We start from the raw sequence: 20,044 nt of genomic DNA on the forward strand, positions 1-20,044 counted from the left end.
GCATTTCTTTATTTGGTCTTATATAACTGGTAATATATATATATATATATATATATATATATATATATATATATATATATATATATATATATATATATATATTACCAGTTTTATAAGACCAAATAAAGAAATGCATACATTATTATATAACAGGGGATAATAAGTTGATACTGACTATTAAATTAGTAAATTTTCAAGCTATTTTGTAATGTGGCAATGACTTTTTGTCTCCTCTGTAAAGGTGTTTTCTGTATTTGGTGCTCTATAACATTGAAATAGTACCCACAAGTGTAGCATTATATAATATCAAGCTCTTCCTGCATATAGCAAACATTTTGATCCCATGCTAGGAAAGAATTCTGAAGGTAACAGTCACCTCTTGAGCTCTACAATTGTTAGAAATATTTATGATTTTTATATAAGATATAAATGCCTACACATTATACGTTTTTTCATACTCTTGAGTATGTATGTGGTCTGCTAGCCTAAAATAAATAAAAATGCACAGGTACTGTATGTAACACACTAGTACTGTACCTATATTTTTTATGTAGTATTTATAATACATATAGTATACCATACATATTCAAGTATAAATACTGCTATGTTAATATGCTGTATGTCCCCTTATAGGGCACTATTTGTACCTGGAATCCGATGATGGGGCCGAGGGCTACACTGCTATTCTAGAATCTAACAACATAAAAGCAGGCGATTACTGTTTCGAGTTCTACTATTACATGTATGGCAAAAATATTGGAGGTAAGTAGTAAAGACAATTCTATACAGGCAGCCGTCGATTTAAGACCAAGATAGGGATGTATGTCGAATATAGAATCTGAAGTTCCCGTAGATTTATTATGCTGCGTCATGATTCGGTAATCATTTAAGTCATATTTTATTAATATTTTCTTACTGTATATCATTATTTCATATCCTTGTTTCATATGATATCATATGCTCTGTTAAAGCATTTTTGTATTCTATTTTTCAATTTCGGAAGCATTTTATCAATTAACAATTACCGAACTTTTTGGTTTACATTTGGTTGTAATCAGCTGATCTCAAGGTTCCACTACCTTATCGAGAGATTGCACACATATGAATAACAAGGTATAGCATTTATATAATTTCTTAACCTATTTGAAATATCTTTATGATGAATATTACATCAGCACCAGTATGTTATAGGATATCATAGTTTTCTTACTAGTTTGTTTATACCCATTATTATTAGTTATGAATACGAATGCGTTTCTCTCTCTCTCTCTCTCTCTCTCTCTCTCTCTCTCTCTCTCTCTCTCTCTCTCTCTAAGTGTGTGTACAGGTAGTTAATTTTTAAAGCTTCACAGAGTATTCAATTTTTAGTTCATTAGTTCATTATTAAGCATTAATGTTTAATTTGGATTTATTCATTTTTCAATTTTGGGAGAGTTTCAAAAATCAATAATTACTTTTGTTTTGCTTATGGTTGTCATCACCTGATCTCTAGGTCACGCTACTGTCCAGTATTGCTATTAAGCACACCAAGGCCAATAGAATAACAGGTCAACCCACGGCCGCTTGAAATTTTTGTCGTTTGCGCATCCGTGGTGTCAACAGGTTCAAAAGAGGTCCCACGCTGAACCTATGGTCAGTCTTTAATGAGCAGCCCAGGAGGTCAGACATCCATCTCTCTCCGACTCAATCTGTCTCACAGCCTTGCTCTGTCTCAAGGTCATATTGGACCCAAGGCCTACAAAATTTTAACTCGCACCAATTTTGCACCTTAGCACATTTCTTAAATTTCCAAATATGATTATTGAGCGGTCACCATTGTATACTTATAAATCGCCTCCATCATATATAATAACGGTAATAATTAATAATAATAATAATAATAATGATAACCATAATAATAAAAACAATATAATAATAATATAAGGAGTATAATTATAATAATAGTAATAATGGTATCAAGAGTCAAAGAATAATAATAATCATAGCAATTTATTATTATTATTATTATTATTATTATTATCATTATTATTATTATTATTATTATTATTGTAATACTCCTGATATTATTATTGTTGTTGTTGTTGTTGGTGGTGGCTGTTGTTATTATTATTATTATATTTATTCTATATTAATATCAAAAGTATAATAATAAAAAAAAAAAATAATAATAATAATAATACTGTAATAATAATAATAATAATAATAATAATAATAATAAAAATAACAATATAATTAAATGAGATTATGGACAAGCAGTCAGAGAGAGACAGAGGAGAGAAAGAAAATGTGAGAAAGAGGACACGTGGTCTTCTTTAGATTGCCCGGAGCTTCTCTCCGGACAGGGGCTTTCTATTACCCTAGGGGCTTTTTGACGGCGCGTCTAGTCACGTGTCTCAGGTGTCGAACCTGCTGACGTCACATTAATAACGGCCATCCGAGCGAAAGCTGCGCGTGGGTTGACCTGTTATTCTATTGGCCTTGAAGCACACATACGAATAACAAGGAGTAGTGTATCTTTTATGTGATTTCTTTAACTTATTAAAAATATCTTTGTAATGAATATTATACCAACACCAATATGTTATAGGATATCACACTTTCTATACAGTTCATTTGTAGCCCTTATTATTAGTTAGCTTATGAATACGTTTGATTTCTCTCTCTCTCTCTCTCTCTCTCTCTCTCTCTCTCTCTCTCTCTCTCTCTCTCTCTCTCTCTCTCTCTCTGGAATATTTCTTTAGATATCATTTAAAATACTTGGTATTGTTACTTTAGGTGTTGATAATGAGAATACAAATATTAATCGATAAAGTATCGAAAGGAAATCACTTGATTTGGCTCTCGCCTCCTGCTAGAAATATGACGTCACCAGACATACAGTACTTGAAGTAAATTTATGGTAAACTTGTAGGCTACTCATAACAACTAATACAGACTACTGAAATACTTGGTATCGTTACTCAATGTTGCGATGATGGGAATAATAAGATTACTCTATAAGGAATTGATAGGATATTACTCTTTTTGCCACTCACCCTAATTACGGCCGAAATTTGTCATCACCAGAAGTGTGCGTTGTGATATGAGTTTGACAAAGAATGACTTATGAAATATGTAAAACCATTCTGTTTTTCTTGCAAGATCAAAATACTATCTTACCCAGTGAAAGTATTTTATTTTCACAACGTAAAAGAAAATTATTTCCTTATTTGTGTACAGTACAGTACTTTCATTAGATAAATATCAGTCGACAATCAGAGGTGAAAAAAAAAAAAAATGAAAACGCGTAAAATGCGGTATTCTGTCCTAGTTTTAAAGTCAAATTCATACAACGTAGTACTCATAACAGCCGATACAGACCCACAAAATACTCTATCATTACTTGATATTTCAATTATGGGAATACTAACATTGATCAATAGCCTATTGAAAGGGAATCATTCTATTTTCCCGCTCATATTCTGCGGCTCCGCCAGAAATAGGATATCACCAGACATGTGATACACTATGAAAATCGATATTAAAACTTTTTCTTAATATATTTTTTATTTAAATTGGATATTGTATATTATCAATAAAAGGAAAAATAACTTACCAAGGTAAATTAATTCATTTTTATTCAAGAAATAGATTATTTTTAAGGAAATAGGCATCCTATTGGTGTACTATTTCCGACAGATTTGTACATAATCACAGTGGAAAAAGTGGTTGTAAAGTTGAACAGTCGTAAGTCGCGTAGGTCGTAAGTCGACGACTACCTGTATTAATCACTCATAGATCTCAGAAAAGTTTGTTTGAGGAATTTGCTTTACATTAGCTACCAATTTCGATTTGTTTATTATTTGCCAAAACACTTTTATTATACTAATGGCTAATATATGCAAATATATGTATAACTTTTCTAATTGTGCTTATATTTCAAAATCCAATCTCAAGGTGGTCATTATATTTGTTTCCCTTACACAGTAAATTTTAAGTAGTACTGAAGAGTCTCTGCAGCTTCAATCAACCGTCAATTGCATCTTTTATTATCTTTTACTTAATATCCATTCCCCTCAGTATCACTCACCTTGCTGTTTAACTTATTTAACTTTGCTTTGCTTTAATCCAGTTTTCATTTATCTTTAAATCACAAATTCTTTGCTCTAGCTCCCTGAGAGTCTAGAATTATGACTAATTGTCCAAGTTTACTATGTGACATTATTAATAACTTTGTATTCCACATAATTTTGTAAATGATACTAAAATATTTAGGGAAATTATAGTGATCCCAAACTGGGAACACTGATAAGCACTAATATCAAATTGTATAGTATTAAGAATTGAGCATTGACTTGAAGAAAGTACAGTACTAAGATTACTTAGAAATATATCTATATATACTATAGTCAATTCTTTTTAGTGAGACAGATTTGCACCTACTTGCAAGGGTGCCCTTTTAGCTCGGAAACATTTCCTGATCGCTGATTGGTCAGAAAGATCTTGTCCAACCAATCAGCGAGCAGGAAATTTTTCCGAGCTAAAAGGGGACCTCTGCGAGTTGGTGCAAATCTGCCACACTAAAAAGAATTGATTATAGTTAGTAATTTGTGCTTATATTGGTAATAACTTCTGAACTTTTTATTTTGTGATTTTTTAGCACTCAGCATTCAAACTAATGGGAATGGCACATATGAAACTATTTTCACATTGGTTGGTCCTCAAGGGAATGCATGGAAATTGGTAAGTTGTAGTTATATTTTTTAACTGTACTGTATCATAAGTAGATAATGTGTTATATTTTATTGGATGTATTACTGTGTTTAAATCAAGTACATTTTCTTCACAGGTCTATGAGTAGTTATTGGTGATTATTATTTGTTTTTATTTTATATTTACTTGGAGATTATATGTATTTTTTACAGTAGTAGTTTGAGAGTGGGTCTTTGATTTTGCAGTATTAGTATATTTTATAGAGGCATGGTAGCAAATGATTAATGTTTGGAAATTAAAACACTCTTAAATGGAAGAATTCTTACACTATTAATCTTTCACAATATCTTTGATCAGGCCTTTTCTTTTCTCCCTAAGAATTTTGAAATATTTTAAGACAAATATTCGAAAGCATGTGTTAGACAGGTTTTCACCTCTGAGAGAAATGTCCCCTAAGAACAAGTATTTCATAGATAGCATATTTGATGAAATTTTGTGAAAACATTAATTGGATGGTGCTTAACTTTTGATGAATGAGTGTTCATCATATGGAGGGAATCAGTAAATGAATGTTTTTACCCTATTGAATGTACAATTGGGTAACAAATAAGTATTTGTTCTAAATAGTATTGGCTAAGGTGTGAGCGTTGTGGGTGATGCAACCAGGTTATGCTAACCACCTGGTGCAAGCACTGAAAATTTGATGACATTTCCCCTTTTGCTCTCCAACCTCTTTTAACTTTTAAAACTATGCTTGCTTCAAGTCCAATTAAAGAAGGATGTCCTAGAGGGCGCGCGTGGTAGGTGTCGTTGGGGAGTTCAACCATGTTATCTAGGGCCTGTCACGGCCCTCCCCATTGATGAAGGGATTATCTAAATGGAAGACAACCTGTGAATAGTGGTTTACACACGCCTTTGTTTAATACACGACACCTACAAGGTGTTCGCGCGAGGGTTGTAACCTCTGCATTCCATGCTTTTATCTTTCTCTAGTATATTTGGAAGATTTATATTAGGAAAGGTATAAGGAAGGACCTTTCTCACCGGGCGTCACAGGCCTCTTCCCAGAAATAGATTTTTCCTTCGTCAAAATCCCTTAATACATGTGTAACTGATTGGTCCCCCCCCTATTTTACTTGTCTGAAATGGCCTCAAATGACCCAGCACCAGTAGTGTAACCAAGATTATAATGTTTTCAGTGTACTGTATTCATTAGTAAGAATTGATTCTTTTGTTATATAACCCTTTTACCCCCAAAGGACGTACTGGTACGTTTCACAAAACTCATCCCTTTACCCCCATGGACGTACCGGTATGTCCTTGCAAAAAATTGCTATTTACATTTTTTTTTTTGCATATTTTTGATAATTTTTTGAGAAACTTCAGGCATTTTCCAAGAGAATGAGAGAAACCTGACCTCTCTATGACGAGCAACTTAGAAAATATATACAGCAAAATGTGCTTGAAAAAAAAATAATCCCTGGGGGTTAAGGGTTGGAAATTTCCAAATAGCCTTGGGGTAAAAGGGTTAAAGGGATTTTGTACTTTTATTGTGCATTTTTTGTCTAAAAATAATATTAATCATTATTATAGCATCATGTTGGTTTATTCTTTCATCTAAGGAAGAATGATTGCTGTGAATCAATCATCTCAATGAAGACTATTCATTAGAGGAAAAAACCATAACGAAGATAATGTAAGGTGCTCTATAATTGTCATGAATATTATTTCAAAAACTATTGTTCAGACTAAAGGCTTGGAAAGGAATTAAACCAGGCATTGCTTACTAACATGTGATTTTATTTCCCAGGGTAAAGTGACAACTCACGGTGATACAGATTTTGCCATTCAAGTTGTAGCTCGCAGAGGAGCGGGTAACCTAGGAGACATTGCTATTGATGATACTTGGACAACAAGAGGGAAGTGCCATGACGATCCATCAACTGTAAGTATATATATAAAGGCCATATTACAGTATATTAATGTTTATATGTTTGTGCATGACAACATTCTTATTTTTCATTTATTGTCACTTTGAATTTTTACCATAGCCCATTAGTTAAAATTGACCTTTACATTGATCAATGGAGAGAAAGGAGATTTCTTGTAACTTATTTGAGTAAAAGGGCATTCCTTGTATCCCAGAAAAAATAGAAATGTGTTTTCTCTAAGTACCTAAATTAAATGGCTAATTAGTCATGTCACTATACAGTATGTTTCATATGAAATGCTAATAATACCATTTAAAGCTTATTGATTATTTAATATAAATGATGCCAAATAAATGTTGATTCATATGTGAATCTCATGTTATTCAGTCTTTTATCTATTTAAAAACCATCCATTAGAGATGAGGGTAGATATTTTTCAGATAAATTGTTATTTCACAAGCTTATCATCATCATTATTAATGATTTTATATCAGATTTACCAATTGCTCCTATTCCACTATTTTCTTGCTATTCTCTCTTTATGATTTGCTTCATCCACAATTGACCATCATTAGGAGAAGGTGCTGTTAATGAATTTCTATAGAGTTGGCATTACCTTGATTTTCTATTCTGTATCATTGCCTTAAACTTTATCATACTTTTCATAGTTGTTCCTATCAGTTATGAGATTGCTATAGTATTAGAAGTTATTCTTTATAGGAATAGATTTAAATGATAACTTGAGATTCATGTTTTTCTATGGGAGATTTTGTTAAATGGTACCAACCCATTTTATTTGGTAACACTAGCCTTAGATGAAGAAGATAGCAATCATATGATATTCTATTTACTCCTGTTCTTTTTTCAGTTTTCATTATACATTACTGATTCATTAGTTTTTTGCATTTCTTTTGCTGGGCAAAGAAATACTTTTTCATGTCTGTGGTCATTATTGCTTTTCATTTTTTAAATGGATGTTCAACAGGAACTTTCAAAATTTGTTATCATAATGGTATCGATTTTATTGAAAATTATGTTATCAATATAAATACAGTTGATTCATCTTACAATGGATATACTGTATGGAATTTTATTTTGTAATTAAGAAAATTAATCAAAATATTACTTCACATTCTTGTAGTATCTTGATTGACAGATAATTTTATGGTTAATTATAAAACAGTCTTTTTGGGAATTCTTTGATGCTCTCACATAAATGTTTTATTTGACTTCAAAATAGTAATTTGAGGAAATTTGTTAGAAGACATTACAAAATATTGTGATATCAATGTCACAGAAGGAAAATAAATGTCTGGTTTTACAAGTTAATTTTGCAATTACTGACTTTTATTTGGAAAATGTATTCCAATTGTCTCTCTGTTGCCCATGGTCAAGTGATCAGACCCAAGATTGTACTGCATTGTCATATAGGGTGTCTTATGATATTCTAACATGGCATAATATTGATAGACAATAACACTCATCAGTATGATTTATTAAAATATTATTGTACAGGTAAAACAAATACTCAGATTTTATAATTTTCATCTTTCAACTTCCATCCCAAGTTTAGGAATAAGAAACCTTTTATAATGGTTTGTTTATGCTTTCAGTTCATGTGCTCTAATGGGAAAATTATACCAATTGAGAACGTATGTGATTTTTCTGCCGACTGTGAAGATCAGGGTGACGAAATGCTTTGTGGAGATTGCTCTTTTGAGCTAGGTAAGAATAAATACTTTGATTATATCATTAAGTGGTTTATCTAAAAGTTTATAGACTTATGTTTTTTACCTTCACTTTATTCATTTTAATATATTACAAAGTGCCTCTCTCTCTCTCTCTCTCTCTCTCTCTCTCTCTCTCTCTCTCTCTCTCTCTCTCTCTCTCTCTCTCTCTGAGACTGTACATCACATGCTAATTGAATATCAGAATTGGACAAGTTTCTCTTGATGAATTATTATAAAATTTTAGCAGTGACTATCAACAAAATATTGTTTCCATTCATTAGCATCCTGTATTAGGTGTTACTTAGTTATTTAAGAGCTGTAACTATCAAACCTAACACACACTCAAATTCCTTAGAGATATAGCAGAAACCATTTCATTTAAAATGAAATTCGTTTGAAATGAAATATGGAAAATTATTAGTTTTATATTACAATGTAAAATGATTATCAATATTTTATTCATCACAGAACTTTGCTTCAGTTCATGATAGAATAGCTCTCTGACCATAGCCTCTAATCTCATGTTGATGTTATCAGTGAACACAGTCATGCCTAGTTGGTTGTAGTTTAAGCTGGCCTTATGTCTGTTGGGGCTCATGAACTTTGATCTCTTGCTATTTCATACCAATTTTAACAATTGTTGGTTAACCAAGCCAAATATCTCTTGGACTTTTCTTTTGTTATTTAATGGAGGGTATAGTTACCTCCAATTTCGGGGGAGGGTGGGTTGTGGCACCCTAGCAGTACCAGCTGAACTCGGTTGAGTCCCTTGTCAGGCTGGAAGGAACGTAGAGAGTAGAGGTCCCCTTTTTGATTTGTTTTATTTGTTGGTGTCGGCTACCCCCCCAAAATTGGGGGAAGTGCCTTGGTATATGTATGTATGTATAGTTATCTCCTTTGCACCTTTTTTTATTTTTCCTTTTTACCCTTCATGCAATCTGCTACCTAACTATCTATGTGCACTCCACATATGGTGTTTTGGTCTTAATTCTTATCTTCTTAATTAACAAAATATACTGTAAAGCACAGACAGTCTTTATTTATCAGTCTGGCAGGTTTTAGGTCATATCTACTAAGCCAGCAGAACTTTATATATTTCCTGAATTTGAAACTATTGTACATACCAAACCCTTTGAGATGTCAGTGACATCAAATTTCAGCCTATTCCCAGCAATTGGGATTCTAATTATGCAGTTTATATCATCTTCATATGAACCTTTAAGAATGGATAATGTCAGAAGACATCTGCCTATTCCCAGCTGGTTAGATCCAGATGTTTTCTAGTAATGACTTTTTTATTTTAATTTTAAAGTGACTAGACTAACTTAGACATATTCAGCTTTCAAAGCTAAGTCATAACACTTATATACCACCAAAAATATATTCACAGTGGAAAATAAAAGAAAAACATTATGTCTACAATAGGTCAGAGTGTGATTTGCAGCAGACAAATTTTTAGTGGTACTCAAATATCAAAGGGTTAAGTGGGTCGGCAATGGATAGATTTAATTAGAGTACTATATCACATCCTACAGCTGATGATCAGTTGGAGAACTGCTCTCTACTTAAATTGCCTTATTTAAATCAATTGGAAAATAACTTTCTACTTCAATTCCTTTTGGGAAATTAGTTTAAGAAATGCTCTTCACACCAATTCTCTCTTGTTACATCAATTAGGAAATTGCTCTCTAACACAAATCCCTGTTGAACTTTGGTTGAGAGCTGCTCTCTACTTTAATTCTCACTTTAACATTATTTGGAGAACTGCACTCTTTTTCAATTACTTTTTGGACATCAGTTGGAGAATTTTATTTCCCTTCATAACATCATTTGGAGAATGGCTTTCAACTTTAATTGCCTACATGACATCAGGATAGAGAATTTCTCTACTTTATATCCCTTTATCACATGAGTTAAACTACTCTTTATTTTAATTGCTGTTGTAACATCAGTTGGAGAACTGCTCTCTACTTTGATTGCCATTTTTTTTGTTACTTTAGTTCCCTTTATAACATTAATTGAACACCTTTACCAAGATTCTCTTTGTAAGGTCAGTTACAGAAATGCTTCTTACTTTAGTTGCCTTTTTGACTTCAAGTGGAGAATTGATTTCTGCTTCAGTTCCTTTCATTGCTTGCGGTGGTGAATTGCTCTCTAATTCGTAGATTTCTTGCATCACTTGGAGATTGATAACTGCTTAAGGTTTTTTTTTTTTTTACCATGAGATTGAGAATTGCTCTTTACTTCCTAACTTTATGGCATTAGTTGGAGGTCTACTCTATATTTTAAATTCTTTCATTACGTGAAGATGAGAATTATTCTCTGCTCCCTAGTTTTTTACATCAGTTGGTGATCTCTCTACTTCTTCACTTTTTTCATTACACTAGGTTGGAGAATCATTCTTTACTTTTTTTGGCATCAGTTGATCTGCTCTTTACTTGAATTTATTTCATTACAGGAGGTCAGAGAATTGCTCTCCACTAACTTACTTCCTGGCATGAAGTTGGAGATGATCTCTTCACTTGTGTTTCTTTTATTACATAAGTTGGAGAATTACTCCGTACTTCCCAGCTCGTTGGTATCAAGTGATCTGCTCTCTACTTCAGTTTCTTTCTTTACATAGGTTGGAGAATTAATCTCTTATTCCTTGCTTTCTGGCATCAGTTTGAAATCTCTCCGCTTCTTTGCTTTCTGGCATATATTGAAGGTTTGTCAGAGGGCTACTTTCCCAAGCATCTTGATTTTTCAAGTAAGGTTGTAGTTTGGTTAATAATAACAACAACAACAACAACAATTAGTAATAACAATAACAATAACTCACACGGTGAACCCCTTACTTCTGCTACTTCCACAGCCACCAAGGCAACCGGGGTAAGCAGCAGCGCCTACCGAAATTGTCACAATTGCTCACCATTCATTCCTATTTCTAGCACGCTCTCTTGCCTCTCTCACATCTCTCCTCCTATCACCCGGAGCTTTCTTCACTCCATCTATCTACCCAAACCTTGGCCTTCCTCTTGTACTTCTCCCATCAACTCTTGCATTCATCACCTTCTTTAGAAGACAGCCACTTTCCATTCTCTCAACATAGCCAAACCACTTCAACACATTAATATCCACTCTATCTGCTAAATAATTTCTTACACCCGTTTTTACCCTTACTACTTCGTTACCAACCCTATCTAAACAGGATACACCAGCCATACTCCTCAGATACTTCATATCAAACACATTCAATTTCTGTCTCTCCGTCCCTTTCATTCCCCACAACTCCGATCCATACATCACAGTTGGTACAACCAGTTTCTCATACAGAACTCTCTTTACATTCATGCCTAACCCTCTATTCTTTACCACTCCCTTCACTTCCCCCAACACTTAGCATCCTTCCTTTACTCTCTGACGTATATCTGGCTTCCACTCCACCATTTGCTGCAACAACAACTCAAATACTTAATGTGATCTACTTCCTCAAGTAACTCTCCATTCAACCTGACATCCAGCCTTGCACCACTCTCCTTTCTTGTGCATCTCATAATCTTACTCTTACCCATATTAACTCTCAACTTCCTTCTCTCACATACCCTTCCAAACTCTGTCACTAATCGACCAAGTGAGTCTGCAACTAGTACAGTATCATCTGCAAACAACAACTGATTTACCTCCCATTCATTATCACTCTTGTTTATCAGTTTCAATCCTCGACCAAGCACTCGAGCTATCACCTCTCACCACTCCATCAGCAAACAAATTGAACAACCATGGCAACATCACACATCCCTGTCTCAGCCCTACTCTCACTGGGAACCACTCGATCACTTTGTTTCCTATCCTAACGCATGCTTTACTACCTACGTAAAAACTCTTCATTGCTTGCAGCAGCCTTCCACCAATTCCATATATATCTCATCACATTCCACATTGCTTCCCTATCAACTCTATCATACGCTTTCTTTAGGTCCATAAACGCAACATACACTTTGCCTTTTGATGAATATTTTTCGCATATCTGCCTAACTGTAAAAATCTGATTCATACATCCCCTACCTCTTCTAAAACCACCTTGTACTTCTAAGATTGCATTCTCTGTTCGATCCTTAATCCTATTAATTAGTATTCTACCATACACTTTTCCAACCACACTCAACAAACTAATGTCTATTGATACCATTGACAACATGAAACACATATTAAACAATCTCACCAACCATTCAAGTACAGTTACATCCCTTTCCTTTAACACCTCAGTCCTCACACCATCCATACCAGGTGCTTTTCCTACTCTCATTTCATCTAGTGCTCTCTTCACTTCCTCTCTTGTAATCTCTCTCTCATTCTCCTCTCCCATTACTGGCACCTCAATACCTGCAACAGCAATTATATCTGCCTCCCTATCATCCTCAACATTCAGAAAACTTTCAAAATACTCTGGCCACCTTTTCCTTGCCTCCTCTCCTTGTAACAACCTTCCATTTCTATCTTTCCCTATCTCTTCAATTCTTGGACCATCTTTCCTTACTCTCTTCATTTCTTTCCAAGACTTCTTCTTATTCTCTTCATATGAATGACCCAAACCCTGACCCCATCTCCAGTCAGCTGTCATCTTTGCCTCAGCTACCTTGCGCTTTACTTCCACATTTTTCTCTCTATATCTTTCATACTTCTCTACACTATTACTCTGCAGCCATTCTTCAAAAGCCCTCTTTTTCTCTTCCACTTTACCTTCACTTCTTCATTCCACCATTCACTGTCCTTCCTCATGCTGCCTCCAACAATCTTCTTGCCACACACATCACTTGCAATCCCAACAAACTTTTCTTTTACTAACTTCCACTCCTCCTCTAATCTACCAGTTTCTCTCACTTTCACTTCGTCATATGCCATTTCCAACCTTCTTGATATTCACTTTTTACCTCTGGTTTTATTAACTCTTCAACCTTCACTACTTCTCTTTTACATCCCCCCACTCTTTTGCTACAACTAATTTTCCTTCCACCAAAAAATTATCAGACATACCGTTAGCCATACCCCTAGACACGCATGTCTTTCAATCTTCCAAAGATTCTTCTAGTTATCAATACATAATCCATTAATGCCCTTTCTACCACTCTTCCATTTGCCACTCTTGCCCATGTATACTTGTTATTATCTTTCTTTTTGAAAAAACTGCAAATTATTAACAGCTCTTGCTCAACACACATATCTACCAGTCTCTCACCACTCTCATTTTCACCTGGTACGCCATACTTCCCAATGACACCTTCTACCTCTCCGGCACCCACTCGAGCATTCAAGTCACCTATGACAACTACAAAATTCCCTCTACCCAGTCCTTCTACACACCTAATTAATTCATTCCAGAATTCATTCCGCTCTTTTTTACTTTTCTCACAACCTGGTCCATACGCACTATCAAAAGCCCAACATTCATTACCCAACCTAACCCATATCCACATTAACCTTGATGATATCTCCTTCCATTCCACTACTTTACTTGTCATCCACTCACTCAGCAATAAAACCACACCCTCTCCTGCTCTTCCCTTTTCAATCCCAGATACTCTACCAGTCACTTCACCAAACACCACTTCACACTTCCATTTTATCTTTGTCTCATGCAAAGCTAATATATCCATCCTTCTATTCCTAAACATACTTCCAATCTTACATCTTTTACTCTCTATCGTACTACATCTACGCACATTCAGACACCCCAAAACTAGAGTGCGGGGAGCAGTCACTCTTCCCCCAGCTCTACTTCTTTGTTATCTCACAGGAATAAGATACAGAAGAGGGGGTTCCCAGTCCCGTCCCCTCGTACCTTCCCTCTTACGACACGCAGGGATACGGTGCTGCTATTCTAATTGTTTTTATGCCTCGTGGCCACAGGAGACATAATAATTAATAATAAAGGGATTTTGACAAAGGAAAAACCTATTTCTGGGAAGAGGCCTGTGACGCCCAAAAAAACACTGCGCAAAAAAAAAATCTCAACTTTGCGGGCAAGTCCAAAACAGAAGGAAGTCCTAGAAGGCGAGCGTGGTAGGTGTCGGTGGGGTAGTTCAACTGTGTTCTCTAGGGCCTGTCACGGCCCTCCCCATTGATGAAGGGATTATCTAAATGGAAGACAGCCTGTGAATAGTGGTTTTCGCACGCCTATTGTTAGATACACGACACCTACAAGGTGTTCGCGCGAGGGTTGTAACCTCTGCATTCCATGCTTTTATCTTTCTCTAGTATATTTGGAAGATTTATATTAGAATAAGTACAAAGAAGGACTTTTCACCGGCCGTCACAGGCCGCCCCAGAAATAATAATTACTATCTATTTCTGAGCTTTCTGGCATTAATTGGAGATCTGCTCCCTACTTCAGTATCTTCTATTACATAAGTTGTAGAATTACTCTCTACTGCTTAGTTTCTTGACCTCAGCTGGAGATCTCTCTTCTTCATTTCCTTTCATTAAATCAGCTGGAGAATTTCTCTATACTTAAGTAACATTCAGGACATCATTGCAATGTTAGTCAGTTAACTGTTCATTATAATTTTCTTCATAACATCAGCTGAAGAACCCTCCAGTTTAATTTTCTTTGACTTCAGTTGGAGGATTGGTCTCCACTTCAGTTTTCTTTGTGACAAATGTAAGAACTATTCTCTAAATCATTTACCTTTGTGGCATTTTTTGTACAATTGCTTACTCCTTTAATTCCATTTGTTACATTGGTTGGAGAAATACACTTTACTTCAATTGCGTTTGTAACATTAGGTGAAGAAATGTATTCTACTTTAATTGCCCTCCTAACCAATTAGATATTTGGCTGGTCACAGCAGTAGATTATACTCTGTAAGGATGCGATAGTTTTTGATAAAATTATACGTATTATAAGACAAAAATTTGATTGATACTAGTGACCTTCCACTCAAATTTGGCATTGATGCTTAAATTCAAAAGAAAAACTTTGCACTGAATTGAAGGGTTACTGGTGCAGGCTTTTTCATATGAAATGGGAATACCTTAACCCTTAAGGTAACTAGGTCTTGCAACAAAATTTACATACTAAAAAATTCAGAATAAATTTTCAATGAAATAAGTATATTTAGTTGCAAGTAGGTATTTACAATACCTTATGTGATTCTAAAATATATGATTTCAAGGCATATTTTCCTCAAATGGAAAATTCTGATAAGCTTTCAGATGTCAGTCATCCAGCTGTTACCCCTGGGGGTAAATAAATCACAAGAATTGTTTTTATTGTATATAAAACAATGAGTTATGCTTACATTCATTTACTCTTTATATTGCAGGGTTATGTGGATGGAATTTCCTACATGACACAGATTATGTTTGGACTCGAGGTCGAAATGTGAGCGATGATACGCATTCTACCCCTGTATATGACCACACTTATGGTACAGAAATTGGCTATTTCATTTATGTGATTAGTATCCCAGATGAAGAGTCAGGCTTAGCTGTTATGAAGACTTCAGCTCTACATAATGCTCACATAGATTGTCTAATGCAGTTTTGGTAATTTTCTCTTGTTTGTTAATTTTTATAAAAATTACATATGCTTTAGTCATTGAAGTTGAGAGATTTTATAAGTCATTTATTTTATTTGAATAGTTCAATATTGTTCTTAAGAATATTTGCTGTATTTTCTACATATATATGTTGTAGAATATCTTTGTTAGCAATAGTAGAATTTTTTAAATCTTGCAAAAGCAGCAGTTTTTCATCTTATATAATGAAGAAAATCCACAATTGGGTGGATAAACAGTTCCTTCAAAATATCCATTTGACACTGACACTGACATTCCCTCTAGCAATATCATAGAAACAATTGACCGGATCTAATACTTTTACTCCATCTTTGTCAGTCACAGTAATCTTTCCTCTTATTACCTTTTGATTCTCATGTCATATATCAAGTTAGGAAAGGGAAGTATGAGAGCTAGATGTGTGCCATAGCTAATTTTACAAAATATGTAAATGCAGAGGAGAATAGTCCATGATTAGACTGCATAAGCCATAATGTAAGATTGTGGTAACATTGTATTTGAGAATCTTGAATTTTGAGTTACTGTTATGTAAGTTCAGATTTTTTTCTCGTCTTGGAAGTTCAGGATTTTTTCCTCCATCTTTATCATAATGTGTTTTAGTTTTTCACAATTGATTAATCATGACAGTAACAAACAGCAAAGATAATAATTTCAAATGGATTTATTTTGTATCTGAAGATTTTTAGAAATAATTTTCAACTAAATTGAATACTACATTTCAGGTACATTGAAAACTCTGCGCCTATCATAGATGTTTTTATGCGACTTAGAATCAGCATTGTAAGAAATGGAGAAACTAGTCCTTGGTTTTACCTTATCAATCAGGGTAATTATGTATGGCAGTATGCTGAGGTCAGGTTACAAGGTATGTGTTATACATGATTCTTTTCCCATTTTACTTTGTGATTATTTACATTGAAATAGAAATAATGTAATTTTAACTAATATGGATATCATTAGCAGTTCATTAGCTTTTTAACTGAAAATTGTAATGCAGAAATCTTTTTTAAATTGTTGTAATCTTTCTGTCATTTGTTCTTATGCAATATACAAACCCTTGTCCCTTAATTTGGAAGGTTACTTCGGCGTGAACTGGAATCGGTTGTTGAAACGGATAACGAGCAGTCATGTGACTGGGGAGGGTGCATTGTGAGAAACACTGGCCACCTCCCAGTTGGCTCACCACTCACTTTTGCTTCAACCGCTGTGCCATACGGATGTGCTGCAGTGCTTAACAAACTGTTGATTCTTTCTCTCTTCAGTGTGGTTGTTGTGATAATTGAATGGAAACAATAACTTTGTGTTTACGTGGGTAACTGCAAGCACTTCATGGCAAAGCCAGCTATAGATCTACACTCCCTGTGTGCCTTGTGCCATGTGCATATCTGTTCACAGGCATCCCCTTGCGCAAAGTTTTGAGCGTGGCCTCTGGTACAGTGGCAGGTGTATGCCCTGAAGTGGTAGAAACGTAATAGGTTTAGTCGGACAGGACAACGTCCAAGAAGACACCATTGAAGGCTGCTGCTGCTGCTGTCTCCTTAGGGGGTGAGTCTGCTGCTGCTGTCCTTGCCCTAACGCCCCTTTAGTGGTCCACGGGGAGTACGCCGCAGGGGTCAAGAGAGCATGGATCAAAATCAGCATCTGTTTCAGGCTTTGCTGGTGTAATGGGAACCCTTAGTGTTTTCCGCTCCCCTTCAGAGGCTGAAGGATCTTTATTGCTGTTTGTACAGGCTGTTGATGACCAGTTTGACCGAAGGAAAGCTTGTGCTTCCTTAGGTCTTTTAGGTAGGCCTTCCATGACTGTTTTGAGGGAGGTAGTAGCCAAGGCTGCCTTTCCCTTGGTACCCCCTGTGCAGGTTTGTGATCTTGTGGCTCCTGTGGCACCAGGTGCGAAGGGCTTGGTGGTTCCTCTGGGGCCAACAACCTCGGTGGCTGGTAAGTCAGGTGTGGTTGCCCCGCTCCGGCTGTCAAAGGGTCGGAGTTGTGGGCCATGACCTTTGGGCCCAGTAAAGGTAAAGGTAAGGGTAAGAAATCTGTTCCTAGTATGTCCCTGATCCCTGACTAAGTTCTAGTCCTCCCCACCCATTCCCCTGTGTCCATCACCCCAACCCTTGTGCCAAGGGAACCGAGATCTGTTCCATCTCCCTCCGTGTCAGTGGTGATGCCTCTGGCCTCTCTTTTTAAGGGGTCTAGGGTCCTTGTGAATGTGGTTTTTCCTTCCCTTGTGAAAGTGTGCCTCAGTGCTGTAGCTGTCCTTTCCAAGCAACTCATGTGGTTTCTCCTTCCTGGGGAGAGTTGTCGTCAGCTGTTGCTCAGACGTCGATTGCTCTGCTCGCAGAACCAGAAAGTAGAAGTGTGTGAGTTGTTCTTCCTCATCTTTCTCCCCACTACGCAGTCTGTTCCAATGTTGGTGGAGGAGCTACGGTGACCTAGTTCTCCCTTTCCTCCAGGACATTAGATATCAGCTCCTCTCCTTCGTTGGCTGGATCTCTTCTTTGTTGATTGGATCATGAAGGAGGGGATGGTACCACTCTACATTGTGCTAAAGTGCAGTAGGAGAAGATTGTGGAGAGGTTGGCCTTACTTCCCATGCCTCTGGATATGGGGCCATGGTTGACCCTTTGTTCTGATCTGTGGAATACTGTGCCTCGCCATATGCTAGCAGGTTATTTGCCAGGAGGTCTCCTCCCATTGCCATATGCTTTTCCTAGCCTTTTTTGGCCCTAACTATGTACCTGGTTCTATCCTTGGGAGTAAACGGCCATACTCATTGGGGAAGTAGATTTTCCGGAGCATGCTGATTCACCCTCGCCTGTGCTGGAGAACAGGGGTGCTCTGGGCATGATGTCTCAGGGACTCTGGATTGCTGTCCAAAGCTCAATGAGGCTGACTACCCTGAGTCGCGAAGTTTGTTTGTGAAGGTCGTTGCTCTCATTTTTTAGTGCAATGGCCGGAGGGAGGAGGCCGTGGCTCCACCTTTGGGTAGAACTATGGTGATTGATTAGCACTTCATTCCCCCTCAAGGATCCAAGCCCTCGCTGGAGTTGCCCTGGTCGGATCTTTTGGACCTGGCTTTATAACAGGTAGGTGATCAGATCCGTGAATCTGAGAATTCTCTCCATTTAGGCAGGTCAAACACGATACCTCCCCCACTCTATAGGTAGAGGAGATTCTATATGCCTGTAGACCCATTAGTTTGCACTATAACGGGGGCTGTTTTGATCTCATTCTACTGTGTGGAACCTTCTGGGAGTTTGTTGTCTGTCTCCCGCCATCCACGAATTGTGACACTAGCAGCAGCATAGATCAGCATACTTATTATTAATATACCACAATAAAGCAAGGGAATTACCAACCTGTCCTCTTGGCTCCTCAGCACTAAAAGACGAGGATGCTACACGGGCAAAGGTGGAAGAGATGTTGGGGAAAACATGCTTGGAGTCATTTGAGATGGAGCTACAGGCTTCCATTGGTAGGAAGGTGACAGGGAGCTGGAGACCAGTCATCAACTTCTCTCCACTGAATAAGCTTGTGCAGAAAACAAAGTTCAGGATGGAAACACTGAGGTCTGTGCTGTCTTTCATCAGAGAGGGAAACTTCTTGCTTTAGGTGCATCTGAAATACATGTATTTTTGAGTGCCTGTTCATCAGACCTCTCAAAAGTACCTCTGCTTTTCTCTCTATGGTACGATGTATTAGTTTAGGACTCCTTGCTCCTGACTATGTACGGCTCCTCAAGTGTTCACTTGGGTGTTCACCTTGGGCCTACTCGCGAGGAGGGATATGTCTCCTGATGTATCTCTACAATTGGTTGAACCTAACCTCCACAGAAGGGCAGTTGCTTCAGAATCAAGACTGGATTTTCACAATTTACCTTGATCTGGGGATTGTGGTAAACTGGGAGAAATCAAATCTCTCAACGAAACGGGGCATGTTGATTGACTTGGCCTCAGTGAGAATCTGTCCCACGGACGATCATGTCAGGAAGCTCAGGGAGGTTGCGCGACCCTTTCTGTCAAAGGCAGTGGCAATATCTTCTCTAGCATCTGTCCTCGTTAGTTGAACTTATTCCCCATGGTTATGTCCACCAGAATTCACTTCAGTGGTGTCTGAAGACTTACTGGGTAGCTAA

General features: G+C 36.5%; 1 protein-coding gene across 1 annotated transcript in view; it reads left to right on the forward strand.

Moving 5' to 3' along the window:
* Positions 1-20,044, forward strand: part of LOC137630420 (MAM and LDL-receptor class A domain-containing protein 1-like) — a 211,480-nt gene that overhangs the window by 121,255 nt on the left and 70,181 nt on the right. The window contains exons 61-66 of the mRNA XM_068361880.1: positions 634-762; positions 4,640-4,722; positions 6,503-6,637; positions 8,237-8,348; positions 15,658-15,880; positions 16,635-16,777. Coding sequence (XP_068217981.1) covers positions 634-762; positions 4,640-4,722; positions 6,503-6,637; positions 8,237-8,348; positions 15,658-15,880; positions 16,635-16,777 — 825 coding nt within the window. The remainder of the gene's footprint in view (positions 1-633; positions 763-4,639; positions 4,723-6,502; positions 6,638-8,236; positions 8,349-15,657; positions 15,881-16,634; positions 16,778-20,044) is intronic.

This window comes from Palaemon carinicauda, chromosome 38 (genome assembly GCF_036898095.1).
Source record: "Palaemon carinicauda isolate YSFRI2023 chromosome 38, ASM3689809v2, whole genome shotgun sequence".
In the NCBI taxonomy this organism is placed as follows: Eukaryota; Metazoa; Arthropoda; class Malacostraca; order Decapoda; family Palaemonidae; genus Palaemon; species Palaemon carinicauda.